Source organism: Hipposideros armiger, unplaced genomic scaffold (assembly GCF_001890085.2).
Source record: "Hipposideros armiger isolate ML-2016 unplaced genomic scaffold, ASM189008v1 scaffold_511, whole genome shotgun sequence".
NCBI lineage: Eukaryota > Metazoa > Chordata > Mammalia > Chiroptera > Hipposideridae > Hipposideros > Hipposideros armiger.
In genome coordinates this window covers 1,001,694-1,017,761 of record NW_017731861.1, presented here as the reverse complement: position 1 = coordinate 1,017,761, position 16,068 = coordinate 1,001,694, and the positions used below count along the sequence as shown (strand labels likewise).

At 47.8% G+C, this 16,068-nt stretch overlaps 1 protein-coding gene across 5 annotated transcripts in view; it reads right to left on the bottom strand.

Annotated features, from left to right (window-relative positions):
• Positions 1-16,068, bottom strand: part of ARID3B (AT-rich interaction domain 3B) — a 47,635-nt gene that overhangs the window by 12,791 nt on the left and 18,776 nt on the right. For all 5 annotated transcript variants that reach the window (XM_019667972.1, XM_019667973.1, XM_019667975.1 and 2 more), the window contains exons 3-4: positions 7,660-7,731; positions 7,394-7,466 (exon numbers count right to left, since the gene is read on the bottom strand). In XM_019667972.1, coding sequence (XP_019523517.1) covers positions 7,394-7,466; positions 7,660-7,731 — 145 coding nt within the window. The remainder of the gene's footprint in view (positions 1-7,393; positions 7,467-7,659; positions 7,732-16,068) is intronic.

The window sequence follows — 16,068 nt, the reverse complement described above, 5'->3', positions numbered from 1 at the left end:
CCTGGACCCAGTGAGCTGCGGGGCTCCTGGGCTTTAACCCTTGGTGGTGGGAATGCTACTGGGCACTGGCACTGGCAGGCCAAAGCTGTCATCATGAGCTTTCAGGGCAAATGGAGCCAAACAAAAGCTGTTCCCTGGCACTCTGCTCTCCTGCCTACCACTCAGGCTGAGGAAACAGAGCTGGGCTTAGGGGTGAGGGCGGAGGGAGATGACCTCCTGTAGCACTGGAGACAAAGATGGAGATGGCAGGAGTGTCGGAGGGAGGGCCACTTCCTCCCCACGGAGAGAATGGGTACTTTCCACAGAAGACCAGAAGTAAGGGGTGGGGGGCAGGGACCCCAGACAGAGTCACATGGCTGCCTTCCTGCCTACTGGTCAGGGGTGAGGGCCCAGGACCCAGGGTGTGGCCCTGCCAGGGACCCTCGATGCTTTTTCCTGGCTTTGAAAAAGATCATTAATCATTTGCATAGCTTGTCAAGAGAGCAGGGGCGGCTGACCAGGGAGCCTGGAAGAGTTAAGACCCATGTTAAGCGGACAGGCAGGCAGCTTCCTGCCCACCCTCTGCATATTCATTCTTTCCTGCTCCAGTCCTGCTCCCCAGGAACAAGCAGAGAAATGACTGGTGATTTCCCCGACTTGTTTATGGAGAAAGACACTGCTGCCTCCAGGAAACTGAGCAGCAGTGTGCAGTGCAGTGTGAAGTCGACTGTTTCCAAGCTAGGGCAGCGGCAAGGATGTGCAGATATCCTACAAGTGGACTGACAGGGACCTCCGATTTTCCCACTGAGTGGATCAGACTGACACACAGTACAGTGCACTAATCTCAAGTATACAGCTCACTGGATTTTTACTTCTGTGTCTACCCCTGTAACCATTCCTCAGATGAAAATACAGAACATTCCCAGCACCCCAGAAAACTCCCTCATTCCCCCCAATCAATATCCACCCCCAACCCCAGTCCTCCCTGGAGGTAATCACATCTTGACATGTATCACCACAGCTGATTTTCTAGAGCTTTAAACAAACAGAATCACATAGTATATATTCTTTTGTGTCTGGCTTCTTTTGCTCAACAGATCTGTGACAGTCATCCCAGTTGTGTACATCAGTTCATTCTTTTTTATTGCTGTGAGGGATTCCATCACATGACGATGCCACCACTTATTTATCCAGTCTACTACTCTCCAGTGTTTGGCTTAAATGAATGGTACTGCTATGAGTATTCCTGTATGCGTCTTTCAGTGAACATAAGCACTCATTTCTATTGGGCCTACCCTTAGGAGCGGAATTGCTGGGTAACAGGGATGGCGTATGTTTAGCTTTAGTAGATACTACCAAACAAATTTCCAGAGTAGTTATGCCCATTTATATTCCCACCAGCAATACACTGAAGGTTCTGGAGGTACTACAACCCAAGAGGCTAATTTTAAACTCATCAACCTTTTTGATACTCTAGCTCAGATGAACTGCTTTGGGTGAAGTTCAACAGTATGTGCAATGCTATATATACTATGGATGATAACAAAATTATGGTTATGGCTGTGCTGTTTCCTCCCTTAAAAACTGTTCAGAGAAATTGGCCAAGGAGTTAGAAGGAGGTGGACTGTCAGGTCTTCTCTGCTTTGTCTGCTGCTGATCAACAGACCTGGCTGGTGTCTCCATGTGAGGGAGTAGAAAAGGCTGGCAGGGGAGAGGCATAACTCCAGGGCCTCTGGCCTGGGCAGTGCATAGCTGCCTGAGCTTCCACTGACAATCCATGCCACTGGCCTCTCAAGACCCAGTAGATTTTCCCACAGTGTAAGTGGAACAAACCCTCTCTTCAAACTTCCCTGTTATACCAATTCTTGGACGATTTACTGAATATTAGCTCACCTTGGACAAAGGAGGCAAAACTATCAACCCAATTTTACCAAGTACCAAAAAAAATTTTGAAGGGGAGGAAGCTGGATTTAATTATAAAAGGGGGCTATTTAAATTAACCATGCCTTTCAAAAACCAGGATCCCTTCCCACTATCACGAATAACTGGTTATAGGGTATTAAATAACTACTAAATGTGGAAAAAAGAAAAACAGTATTATCAACAGTAGTGGGATCACCTGGGGTGAGAAAAAGATCAGGCTTCAGACAAAGGGCTAATCCTGAGACAAAGATTTGCATTTTAGACTTTCATTTGGGGATAAGGTTAGAAAATGAATCCACAAAGCCTATTTCATCTGACCAAGGCAATATATTTTAGTCTATCACGAAGAGTGTCCACAGCACAGACGTTTACTGCAAGATGCAAAGAATATATACAGAAACTGCCTCCACCAAAAGGCAAAGCAATATATGTCATGAACATTTCCTTGCCTGAGATGGATAGATAAGCACACAACAGAAGGAAAAACACTCAACTTGCACTTGGAGGCAGACCAAGCCCTTTTCCCACAGTAAGTTCTTTATATATATAAAACAGATCCAACAATCCATTTGGGAAAACCAAGGTCAGTTTGCAGCCTTGAACAGAGCTAGTGGGGGAGGAAGGGCAGCTCTCTGGGTAAGGTCTTGGCAAAACTCTTCCACATGACCAAGAGAGTCCTCAGCCCGGTGCGCCCATCTGGGGCAGGGGCTGGAGAGGACAGCCCTGCTCGTGGGCGCTCTGGGTGTGTGCAAGATGCTCCCGTTAGGGGTTCTGGCTCCTGCGCCCCCAACCCCATCCCATCCTGTCCTATCTCTGTGCCACCATGAATTGTCACATCTGCACTTCCCTGAGAAATAGGCCTTGCACATAGAGTTCTGTCCCATGTTAATCAGCTAGATGCTGTCAGACCCTACCGGATAGTGGCCTGTGGAGACAGGCCAGCACTGTGCGGGGCTTAGAAGGCTAAAGGAGAGACAAGGCTTGTCCTCTGCTCCAGTGGGAAATGATGGAGCTGCTGGTGCTAGGGGCCATGTTTCACAAAGGCAGAGTGCAGGAGAGGGAAAGAGCACTGGCCTGGGAGTTAGGAAACGGCGTGCTACATCTGCTCAGTGGCCTCAGGTAAGTCCCTTAACTTGTGGGCTGATTCTTCATGGTTAACTGACAACCTCTGCTCTCTCTACCCCACAGAGCTGGAGCTGTGGGGAGCAGCAGGTCAGATAATGGGTTGAAAGGGTTCTGTAGTGTGCATGGGATAATAATAATAATAAAAACCACAGCAAAACCATCCTCTGCCTCCTCTTTGATGAGACCACACTTCTTTCTGTTTCACTGGCCTAGGGGACATGAGAACAAGTTTTTCTTCCTTACCAGACTAAGTCTGGTAAGCCTTAGTTTACCAGACTTCCAAATTAGCCGCCCTAACCGCCCCCCCCCCCCTCCGGCCATTTCCTCCTGGAAAAACCTACCAACCAGGGGATATTTCAGAAACAACCCACAGTGAGTTAAAAAACTGTTTGGCTTTATTTTTGGCACAGAAAACGTGTACTTTACATATATACGCATGTGTATGCAGAAAAGGTGAGCAAAAAGGAGTGCCAGAGTTCTGAATCTAAACAATCATTTGAGAGAAACATTTGGGGGAACACAAACCAAGGCAACTTGTTTAATTCAATTTGGCTTTAGTCAGTAAAAGTGGAAACACATTATTCAGCAAGGAAAGGGGAGACTCACTACACATGGTCTTGGGGTCCCTGGTTTGGTTTTACACAACTATTTTGATAGAAAATTGCTTAAAAAAAAAGCTTTTCTTTTTTTGGTCACGGAGTGTGGCTCTTACCTGTTGGTCTCTCAATCTTGCACACAGAACACAGAACTTGGAAGAAACTTCCAGACTGCCTCTAACTGAACCATCTCCTTTTAGAGATAAACCACCCGTGGCCCCCAGAAAGGGAAGGATTTGCTCAAGATCATGGAGAAGGGTGGGGTGGGATCCCTGGCTTTACACTTATCAGTGGAGAGCTCCTCCCCTCGCTACTTGCCTCTCCACAGGGCCGTTCCTGGGTCAGGAGGGAGACAGTGAGCCTGACTGGGCACTGCGGGGCCTCTTCTCAGGCTCCTTCTAGGGCAGGTTGCTCTGCTGGTGGGGGAGGGGTCACCAGGGTATAAGTCACCCCCATCTGGCCTAGAAACCAAGGTGCCGGGAGCTGAAAGGCCCATCTGTTGCAGTCAATTCACCCAAACGTGTTAACAAGCAAAAGAGGCAGCACAAAGCAGCAGCTAGAGCCTGGCCCTTCTCCCACTGGATGGCCGTTTTATCACCTGCAGCTGCAGTAACCTGGGCAGCCTGCTGTGTGCTGCCTCCTGGGAGCCCTGTCCACTTCCTCTGTGGGTAGCCTGCTGTGTCAAAGCTGCCCGGCCCCACCCGTTGTCCAGGTGGGTGTCCCAAGCCTTTCAAACTCAGGCTGCTTTCACGGCTCCTGGGAAGTCTACTGCTCATCGTTCCTGTTAGCTCTGCCAGATGAGCTGCTGCCAAGGTCTGTGAGGCTCTTCCTTGGACCTAGCTAACAAGATCTGGCTCCTAAGAGCCTCAGACACTCCAATTTGGGAGTGACAAATAAGTCACAAATATCTAGGGGCCCTTGGTCTCACCATTCTGTGAAAAGCAAAGACAGCAAGCTTCCCAGGATTAAAAGTACAATCTGCTCCCACCCTCTTGAACCACCCACTCTAATTCAGATCTGCCAGGGAGATCACTGTGAACTTAAGAGAATAACCTCCACTCTATCCCCCTGCCTCAGTCTCCCCTCTCCAGCCCAACTACACACTGCTTGCCACAGCAAGTGTCCTGAAGGCCCGGCTCTGGCGACATTCCCCATGCTATAACATCCATAGCTCCGCTCTGGCCACAGACAGGGTGCCAGCTTCTTGGCCACACATGGCTCTTCACAGTCTGGTGACAGCTGACTCATGCAGAACACAGGCAAGGCTTTTCTCAGCTGTGCCCGGGCCAGTCACACCCCTGCTTCTGGCTTCTGCCGCCACCTGAGTGGCATCCTCAACTTCTGTGACCCTGACACTGGAGCTGCAGCTGCTCTCTGAGGCCTGCCCCGCACTCCAGCCCAGGACAGGGGCTCCGCACCCTCACCTTTGGCACTCAGCCACAGAGGGGGCGCTCACAATATGGTCTGAGACAGGCCTCGCTGCCCTCAGGTACTGCTGCCTGAGTGGGGGTAGGATAGTTTCCATAAAGAGTTTTTCTGCAGAGGAAATTTTAGATCTTCACCGTCTTTCCCATCCTTCTACAGTAGTGGTTCTCTACAGGGGAGCAGGAGAGGGGCAATTCTGTCCCCTAGGGACATTTACAGTATCTGGAGACATTTTTGGTTATCACGGCTGTGGCGGGGGTGGGGGGTAGGGTAGAGTGGGGGTGTGGGGTGCCCCTACAACAGAGGATTATCCAGTCCCCAAAGTCAGTATGTTAAGGCTGAGAAACCTTGTATTAGAGTAACTAACAAGTAGCAACACTGACTCAACTGTGTCTCCCTTCTGCTGGTGATGCCAGCACATAGTGAAATGCCTGACCTAAGTGCTGAAGACAGGGAGAGGGCTTACTCAGGGCCCGAATAACCATAAGTTGACACAGTCAGAGAGTCACTTGCTCCTGCTTTGGGTTCACCCAGAAATAACTAGATGGCAGTCTGGATGTCCCCAACTGCTGTGGAGCAGCAGGAGACTGGGCACACACTGCTCTCTACTGCTGGCCTCCAACTACTGCCTGATGAGGGCAGCGCCGCCTCCCTGCTCATGTAGCAAACACAGCCTGAGCACCTCCCTGTCTGGGCCTATGCTAGCACTGGGGATGCAAAGAAATGACTGTGGCTGTCTGCAAGGAGCTCCTACTCCAAGAGCTCCTGCACAAACAAACAAGAGCCCTGAACAAACAATCATGGATCTTCACTCTTGGCTAGGCTGATACAATTTCCACTTTCCTTTAAAAATCCTTCTGGGAAGGGAGAAAACCGATAAAGTAGAAAATAAAGCAGTGGAGCTGTACCGCTGATTAAAATCTATATTGCTATGGCAGCCCCTCTGAGAGATCAGCTCCTGGGCTTGCACCAGCTGGGCCTGTGGAGCTTGTAAATAATTAAAAGGTAATTGGAAGGGGAGACCAAAGTATTAAGTGGATTTCTCTCTCTCAGGGCAACGAGGGTGTTTCATTGCTGCTAGTCACATTATCTTCTGGGATTATATTCTTGTTTTTCACTGACACATGCAGCTCCAGATAACAGGTGAAAGAGTAAACTAATTAGGGCTGCTTAGACTGCTTTCATATGCTTGGAGATGGGGGGACACTGAGCCTCAAAACTTTCGATTGCCTTGGTGAGCAAGGAGGGAGTAAAAGGCATACTACTAGGAAAGCAATACCCTTTGGAAGGGAAAGGAGGGGGAGAGATGGAGGGATGAGGGTGGTGGGGGAGTGGGAGAGGGAGCGAGGGAGGGAGAGCAGCTCACTCAGAATATTTAGCGGCTGGGGCTGCCATTATAGGATATGTCAGCCTAGGATAAGAGGAGTGTCTCACTGCCAGCTCTCCGTGAAGGAACTGACACAGAAACCAAGGCATGCATGATCAGATGTAAGCAGGGTCCTGAAGAGGAGGCTGGTGGGAGCCACTCTCTCCTGTGGCTTTGCCTGACAGTGATGAAGGTGGAGCTACACAGGTTGCTGAGGACCTTCTCCTAGAGAGGCAGGATTTCTGGCTGTGTTTCCTGAGAGCTGACCTAGCTGACCCAGCTGCTATGACGGGCTATAAAGTCAGGAAGTTGATTCACTGGACTCAAGACCCAGTCACACCATGGTCCAAAGTGGAGATGGTTGGGGGTGGGTAAAGGGGAGTGAGAGGGAGAGAGGGACAGAAGGCAGAAGGTGCATTATAAAGCAGATACCCATGTACCGTACAGTTATACAGCAGGAATGCCCCCAACCAAGCCAGTGGATGCGAACACCAAAGAGGCAATGGGTAAGAAAAAGAGTTAGCCTTTCCTTTTATGGGTCATTTCAGACCCTCCCACCAAATCCTGAGAGATCTGTATTCTTTCATGGGCCTTTCTTAGTCTCTGTAAGGCTAGACCCATCAACAGGAAGCCCCACATACTAATTTAAGTGATGTCCAGGGGAAGCTACGTGGCTAAGAAAAAAGTATATTTGAATTTGAAATGATTCCAGAGACCAGTTGATCAGAAGAGTTACACAAATAAGGCAGGACCAAATTTGGATGGTCATTCCATTCATTCTCTGCCCTCTTCAGTCTGGTCATCAATGGTTCAGCTAAGAAGTTCGGAACCAATCAGTCAATGCCTCTTATCATCTTGGGCTAAGACGCTGGCACTCTGTGGGGGTAGAGTTATGCCTAAGTGTGACTTGCACACAGTAGGCACTCAATAAATATTCACAGACTTGAAATGATGAGTGGACTCATCAGTGTGCACTCACCCCTCTTCTGCATAAAGATGAAGAGGTCATCCAGGAACTCCTTCCTTTCCGGATCACTGTCCAGTTCATATAGCTGCAATCCAGATCCCCCCGGAAAAAAACACAATGAAAAATTCTGTCTTATGCAGGAAGTCTCACACCGGAGACATACAAGCATCTCAGTGACTACAGATGTGCCTCATAGGCCACTCCTGTTCCTCGGGGACCAGACAAAACGACCCACCGTAGAAATGCCCATTCGTTATCACAAAGGAAGCATTACAGACCTTGGCAAAATCTCGAGAGATCTCTCTTCCCCGGCCTCCATCCGCATCATCACTCCAGGCCACACCACCATTCTAAAGGGGAACAAAGCACAGAGTTCAGAGGGAGTGGGAAGCAAATCCGAGAAAGCAAGGCAATCATTCAGAGAAGGTGAAGGCCCTTAGCAACTGTGCTGCCGCTCACACTGCAAAAGACTGCTCAGGTCTCTATCTCCACCCCGCTTATAGGGAGAGCTTGTTCTTTTCTGTTTATGGTTCCAAAATGAGGGGGGCAGGTGGAAGAATCATCTCCAGTTTTGGAGGAGGGTGGGCGTTACTTATACCTGATAATCCTGAAAGAGAAGGACACAAAGGCCCGGTCCTGAGAACCTGCTGTCCCCAGCTGACCTTCCAGAAGCCACCACTCTGAGATGTACTATCGTAGTCTGCAGGTCCCGTATGGTACGTGTTTGTATATGGTATGTTGTGAAGACAGCTAGCCTGGCTTTCCATATGACACTCTAAGTGGGGGGTAAGGGAGCAGGACGCAGACCTGGAAGGTGTGGTCTCAGCCCAGACTCACCACCAGAAGCCCCAGGTCTAATGATCAGAACTCCCCAGTGATATGAGGGAAGGTACAGAGGCTCTGCCCCTAGGTTGAAGTTCATTTTCATTAGAGCAATAATGAAACCTAATTCTAATTTGATTGACTAGGTTAAACCAACACCATGCAAATGAAGGGAGGAAATGGTAAATATAAATATGCCTTGAAATGTACTTCCTACCTTTATTCAGCTGGGTCACACATATTTCCCCATGTATAAGACGTACCTTTTACAAAAAATTTGGGGTCTAAAAACTGGGTGCGTCTTATACAGTGGTTGTAGATTTTATTATTATTTTTTTAAACTTGCATTTCCCGCTTTTTTCGTGTTTGTTCCCCCCCCCACCCCCGCTCACACAACTGCTGTATAAGACGCACCCAGTTTTTAGACCCCAAAATTTTCGGAAAACGGTGCGTCTTATACATGGGGAAATACGGTATTCCTCCAATCAGGCATCGTCTTGCATGGGCAGCGTCCTCGTCACCCTGGCTGCGCTAAGTACTCTGGAAGCCATCTCTGTACATTTTGAGCTTAGAATTTAACACATTATTTTGGAATTATCTGTACTATAGCTCCTTGAGAGCAAAGGTGTCTTATTCATCTTTGTACCTCTAGCACAGAGCACACTGCCTAACACTTACTAGGCCCCAATGAATGCTTGATGAACTACAATTACTGTTAAAAGGCATTAACTGGCTATTTGAACCAAATGAGCACTTCTTCAAAAAAAAAATACAAACACCTACACTATACAGGAGAGTAAAAAAGGCCCTCGGCTACTGGAGTGTATAAAATGTCATAAAAAAGTCTGCTGTCCACCCCTGTCCCACTGGTCACTGGAGGACCCAGTGGATGGGATTGGAGGCACTGAGCCCGTCACACTCTCATTTCTCCCCCAGGACCACAGGTTCTCTCTCTCCCTCTCCCTTCCTCCCTCCCTCCCTCCCTCTCTCTCTCTCTCCCTCCCTCTCTCTCTCTCTCTCTCTCTCTCCCTCCCTTCCCCCCCCTCTCTCTCCCTTCCTCCCCCCCTCCTCTCTTGGGTGTTTAACAGGTTGGGGGGCATCGGGGGATGAGCAGCAGAGGTTCCCTGGGAGGACATTCTTTGGACTGCACAGGGATCTCATTGTGAAACCATGCCAATAAAGTGAAAGCCTAATTCCATTCTCTCCCTCTTCTCCCTTTAATAAAGCTTGCCTGAAAGCAGCAGGTCTTATCAGTTACATTTCTTTGGAGGCCATCCTTTGCTTCACTTACTCGAAGTGGGCTCTGAGATGTAGACCCACGTTCTGACAGCAGCAATCTAGCACACAGGGAGGTAACCATAACCGAGAAGGGACACTCTGTCAGCTGAAATGAAACAGGCTACACTAAATGTTTCCCTGCTTATCTAGTAAAAGACTTGTAGAAGGAAGTGCTCAGTAAATGCTATCTGACTGTGAACTCATTATCTCCCCAGGCAGATGCTGCAGGAATCGTCCTACAGCTCCTTCAGCTCAGGGAGGCCAATAACCAAGGGGGTGGAACACTATTTTTAAAAAAAGGCTAAAACTCACCCCACATTGTAATTACAGTCAACAAGAAATCGGGTGTCATCTGGTGGCAACTAGGACAATGAACAATCAAGATGAATTATGCCTGTCAGGTCAGCAAAACCAGACAGTTACAGTCCCCCTTTCAAAGGATGCAGTAGGCTGCCCTAATGCCCAGTGATTTCATTTGAGCCACTAATTCCTGCTGGAAAGTCAATTATGCCAGGAGCCCCTATCGGCTGAAAGATCTTTAATGGGGGATCACTGCAGCTTCTGTTATGTCAGCTGTTTACTGTGGTGGCTCAGTTCCCACCCTCTTGAGCTGGAGATCTGCTCACTGGAGGATTCTTTCTCTGTCAGTCCCCAAGAGATGAAAACACAGTTTTCTGCTAATTACAGTAACTTGCAGCTCTCTGAACACTCACTCAGAAACTATTTAACACTCAGTTAGGTGCAGAGGACAGAATCCACAATCTAGAATTTCAGACAGGGTTTCCCACAGCAGGAAAGGAGTGTAAAAACAGGCACACCAGTGCAACTACTGTGTGACTACGTGTGAAAATACACACCCAAGTGCGAGAGCTGGGAGCTTGGCTCCAGGAGCAAAGGAGGATGCCTTGTAGGATGGGGGCTGGGGATCGGCATGGCCCCCACACTTTCTCCAGCTCTGCCAAACCACCATGGAACTGGAGCCAAGCCAAGCAGTGGGGTGGTCAGACCTTGCACTAACTAAGCCCACAAAGTGCAAACCACTTAACTTAAAAATCTGCTTAGTGATGGGATTTTAGCCTGAAGCTAGTCCCTAGTTCAATGACCAGAAAGGACAGAGAGACCTGCCAAAACAAGACAGAAATGGGACACTAAATTCTTTGAGTAATCCCACTGTTTGACCCATTCCACAGATAGGAAGGTTAATTACTATTTAAGAATAACACAGTTACTATTAAAAATGCACAGGAGTGTCGATGCTTTCTGCTGTCCAGTTCCAAGACAAGGAAGGTCTCTTAATTTAAAATATTCAGTTGGGGCTGATGGGAAAATGTCCACTTTCTTTGCGTTATTCTCTTGTTTTGGGGGCAGTTAAACTTTGAACCTGCTTCACAGGATTTTCTGGCTGAAGTAAGAGTAATTCCTGAACCCTGCTTGCCCTTCTCAGTCCACCTGGAATGCTGTTTCCTCCTGGAAGCCTCTGCCCACCAGGGCTGGGTCACTTCTGCCCCTGTCTATGTCTTCGGTCTGTAAGCATCCTCTCAGGGGTTCCCCAACCCCTAGCCCATGGAAAGCACTGATACATCTGCTGAAAGACAGGGCTGGGCTCCCCCACGGGGCCTCCAACCCCACAATTCTGTTCTCCCCTTCCTCCTTTCATTGGGAGGATTACAGGATTCAGCAGTAATTTTCGTGGTTCTTAACTCTGATCAACTGCTGCAAAACACAGCTCACTTATGCAATTCAAGTTTGTGGGCAGGTTTCTTGGCCTGTCAACAGGGTGTGGATGTGACTGTTGGAAAGTTATCAGCCCAGAAATTATTTTTTCTTGGATGCTGAGTGTGGCTGACTAAGACCCTAGAGTGGAGGAAAGCAGGGAGCAGGAGAGGTGAGTATGCAGAAAACACAGCCAAAAGAGCCAGCTCAACAGTTTAGGGATCAAGAGGGGTCCCCGAGAAAGGCATTCCAGTTGAAGGGTCACTGCCTGCCAGTCTAACGGCCGTGGGCAGCAGGCAGTGTGCAGCCGCCCAGAATGCGTGTGGGAGTCAACAGTAGCCAGAGTGGTCGCTTACTGCCATTTACCACCTTCTCAGCCTCTCCTACTTGAGAACTCTCTTAACAGCTTTGATCTCACCAGGAACTCACAGGAAACTGACAGTTTGTTCCCAAATACCCAACCAAGTCTAGTTTGGCTATTTATTATACCCACATTCAGCTCATTTTCCCCAGGGAAGCCACAGAGCATTTTGCCTTTAAATTCCTCAAAAATGGTAGTGTCAGGGGAAGCAGGAAGTTAGTGTTTGTGCATTTTCTGTGTAGCAAGGACTGTGCCAGGCGCTTAACCAAGTATTTTCTTACTTAATTCTACACTGTGGAGGTGGTGATTCTAGAGATGGGAAAACAATGGCTCAAAGAGCTCAAGTAACTTGCCCAGGTTCTCAAGAGCTTCTTAGTGGCCGCTTCAGCATTTAAACCCAGACCTGCCTGGCTCTTTGTTGCACCATGCTGCCTCGTGGGTGGGAAGAACAGTAGACAGCGTTCTGGGTGGAGACACCAGGAAGGGAGAGGGGGGAAAGAAGTAAGAATAAAATCCTCTGTCCACAGAGCATCTACAATGCCAAGTCATGGCCCTGGGTGGCTCCTATCAATGCAGGATTCTTTTATTCCTTAATTCATCTCATTGGCTTCATCGGGGAAGTGTAGCCAATCAGAAAATCAGCCCTCACTCACACTTGCTCAGGAGATTTATCAGGGGGTACTAACCTTTACCATTATCTCCAAAACAGAACATCCTGGGTAGGATGGGTCCCCACCTTCCCCCAGGAGATAGGGGATTAGGAAGGAGAGAGAGGGACAAGACAAGCAGGTTACACCTCTGAGGGGACCAGAGGAATATGGCACCTAGCGCTGTGACAAGCACATAAAAGGCCTTCAAAATACACTGAATCAAAGTCTAAGTTGACTGCTACTCGTTAAAATAATGCTTCCCCAACACCTCATCCTGGAAGATGGCAAAGGCAGAGGAAATGGATTGCACTATCTTGGAAAATCTAAAAGGTTGCTTTGTGGAAGAGGAAGCAGAAGTTTCTTTTGTTCTCGTTTTTTTGTTTTTGTATTACCTTTTCCTCTAAAGCCCCAGAGGGCAGAACTAAGAGTCACTGGGCAGAAGTTACCAGGAAGATGTCAGGCTGACAGGAGAAGGACTTTTCTAACCATCAGAACTGCTCAATAGTGGAGTAGGCCTTCTCAGGGGGTGGGCAGCTTCCTGTCCCCCAGATGATCATCTCTCTGGAATGTCATGTGTGGGATCCACCATGAGACAGGGCTGGACAAGAGGAACTCTGGGAGCTTTGCTGTCCTGAGAAGTGAAGACCCTATGACAAATTCATTCAGCACTGTTTTCCTGAGAACACATCCAGGTAGAGCATTGTGTGAGCTGCTGAGGAGAGGAAAAAAACGCCGTTCCCACATACCTACATAGTTGGAAACACAAGCTGAGCACACACTGCATTTAACAGAGCAAGGCAACAAATACCAAAACAAAGTGCCCGGGAGGTGCGAGGGGGGCGGGATCAGAGGGAGGGGGAGAAGCTGCTGGAAGAATGGGTTGAGGGGAGATTTGCAGTTGAAATGAGCACAGAGTGGAGGATAAACAAGGTTATGTTTTGGCAGGGAGGATCAAGTGTGAGCAGCTAAGGTGGAAACAGGCTGTGAAATGCCTTGAATACCAGGAGGAAATTGAAACTCTGAACTGTGAACAGTGAGGAGGCAGTGGATGTTTTCTCAACAGCAAAACAGATGATTAAACCAGCATTTTCAATTATTTCGATGACCCGTTTTTGTTGGCAAAAAATATGTACACCTACAAATGTATGAAGACACCTAACTGCGTTGGATTATGGGGGAATTTTTACTTTTCAATTTTTTCATTATATTCACCCATGTACCAATATTTGATCACCTGGGATATACCAGATACTGTGAAAGGTTCTAAGGGAAAAAGACAAGGCAAATATGAGTATCTGACCTCATGGAACTTACAGTTTAATGGAGGGAGAGACAGAATTAAAACACAATTATTTTTTTCTAGATTTACTTTTGAATCATTTGTTAAGACCCATTACTTGCTCTCCCCAACAAGGAAAATCTGGATCGCACTGAAATTGTACTTGGGCGAACTGACATCTTCACAACATTGAGTCTTTCATGTAACACAGCAGTGTGGCTCTTCATTTAAAAACTATCTTTAATGCCCCTCAGTCATGACTTACTATGTCAATATATTACTTTTGTAAACAGTACTGAAGATTTGAGAAGGCGAGCCAGCCCATTCTGAAAGTCTGGGGGGGGGGGGCAGCAAACCAAGGAAAGACCACTGTTTTAAGATGCAGCCCAGTCTGAGGCATGACAGAGAGAGGTGGGTCTGAATCTTATGGGAAAGGTATGTTCTGATGGGCATGGAGAGACACTGGGCAGAGGGGATTGAGCAGGAAGGAAGCCTTTGAGCACTAATGAGAACAGACCACCGTCTCTGGGTGTGTGTGGGGAGGTGACAAGACCAATCCCAGAGCCCTGGAGGAAGGCCAGGTTATGGCAGCTGGCAGCAGCAGGAGCCAAACGCTTACTGCCAACCTTCCAGTGGGGAGAAAGGGAGAGATTTAACCAGAGTCTCCTGACCCGAGAAGGCTGCCTTGAGCCTTTCTTTTTTACTAAGATTTGAGGGGGTGGAAAAAGGCCAACCAGACCACGCCTCTAAGATCTTAGGAGCCAGCACTGCATTCCTTAGAGCTGTACCTCCCCAGAGACATGAGTGCCTGACTTTAAAAGCAATTAAGTATCTAGGCTATTTTAGGATTACCCTTGGCCACCTGGAATATCTTATTAAAGCAAAGCTCAGATGTCCAAAGCAATTTCAGTTCCCATTCCTCACTCCTCCCCAGGGCCAGAGCTAACCCCTTCCTCAGGTTTAAAGTACAGGGGCTAAGCAACCAACTTGCCACATGGATCCCAGTATTCTGAAACCTTGAAGAAAACTGTCTTGGCCTTCGAACACCACACACACTGACAACTTTTATAGAGATTCTTGAGCGTTCTCTGAAGGCACAGAACAGTAATGTGTTACTGTCTACTCTCTGTAATCTAACAGATTCTGAACCCCAAGGTCAAGTATCTGGGCAAATTCCTAGGACCTGAACCTCAAAGGTGATTCCATCTTTAGGGAAATCACTGGACTTTGAAGGAACTGATCCCAAGCTCATGGATACCAATTAATTACTCTGAAACAAAATATAACTCAAGTATTTGAGCTAACCACTGTTGTCAGTATTGTTATTTTTTTAATAAGCAATGTATAAGCTACCTTCTCTTTGGCTAGATCAGTGGCTGTGTAGGTATTAACCTGAACCACACTTGGGGCTGCTCCACTGCTGGATGGGTTGATGATGTTGTGATGTTAAAGTCCAATTTCCGGATCTCAGATGGAAGAAAAGAAAAACATCTTGACCCTCCTCACCCCCGTTTTAACTGATTCCAGGAGGTAATGAGACATGCACAAGGGGGTATTGGGCAGGATTATAGGAGAATCCTAAGGGAAGAGGGGAGCCCCAGGAAGTAAAACAGATACTGTTATAAGCAACACTGTTGGACTAGAAAACCTTCCTGATAAGATCAGGATTATTGCTCTTAACTAAATCGCTCAGGCCTTGGAAACACCAGAGTTATAATTATCAGATGCACACTTCCTCTGTCAGGTAACTTTAGTAGGAACCAGAAAGCTCCTCCCCACCTCTTACTAGCAACAAAGATCAATTCAAACTTGGTGGCTTGGAAAAAGAGCTAAAGGACACTTTTCTGATTAAGCAGTACAAAGGAGGAGGGTGGGGAAGGGGAGAGGGCGCAGTCCTACCTCTCCACTTAGGCACACAATCACTCCATGCAATGACCAAGAAGACTGCCCAGAAATGGGGTGTTCCTACAAAAGGAGAGGAAAAACTAAAATGCAGTGCTGGCGATGAGGATACCTCTATGCCAAAGAGTCAACTGGCCCAGCCAAGTCCCAGTCCGAGAGCCAGAGGAAAGTGCCAGCTCCTTTTCTCTGAAGAATTTGAGTTGGCAGCACTGCCTACTCCAGCCAGGGAGTGACCTAGCTAGCACCTGAATTTCCACAATGGCTGCTGACATACACTCACACCACAGGCTCAGGAAGTCAGAGCTGGAGAGCAGGGCAAGGAACACCTCACTTGACAGAAGGGGAAACTGACACCTGAAGAGACCAGGAAACTCGCCCCATGTCAATGCTTCAGGAAAGTTTCACAGAACTTCTGTTTTTCAAACTACATGTTTTAAATGTATGGGAAGAACACATTAAAAAAAAAAGAATGCTATGATGAATTATTTTATAAAGTTAAAAAACATCCCTCTTTCATTTTCAAGTTTGGGATTCCACAGAGCAGGTTTCCTCTGGCAGAACACAGCTGCACTTTGTGTTTAAGTGAGCCCATTTACCATGCATATACCTTCTCCTGGGGCTTCTCCCTACCTCATGTCCCTAATCTCGGGGAGTGGTACTATGGTCCACATGGTCCAGTTTT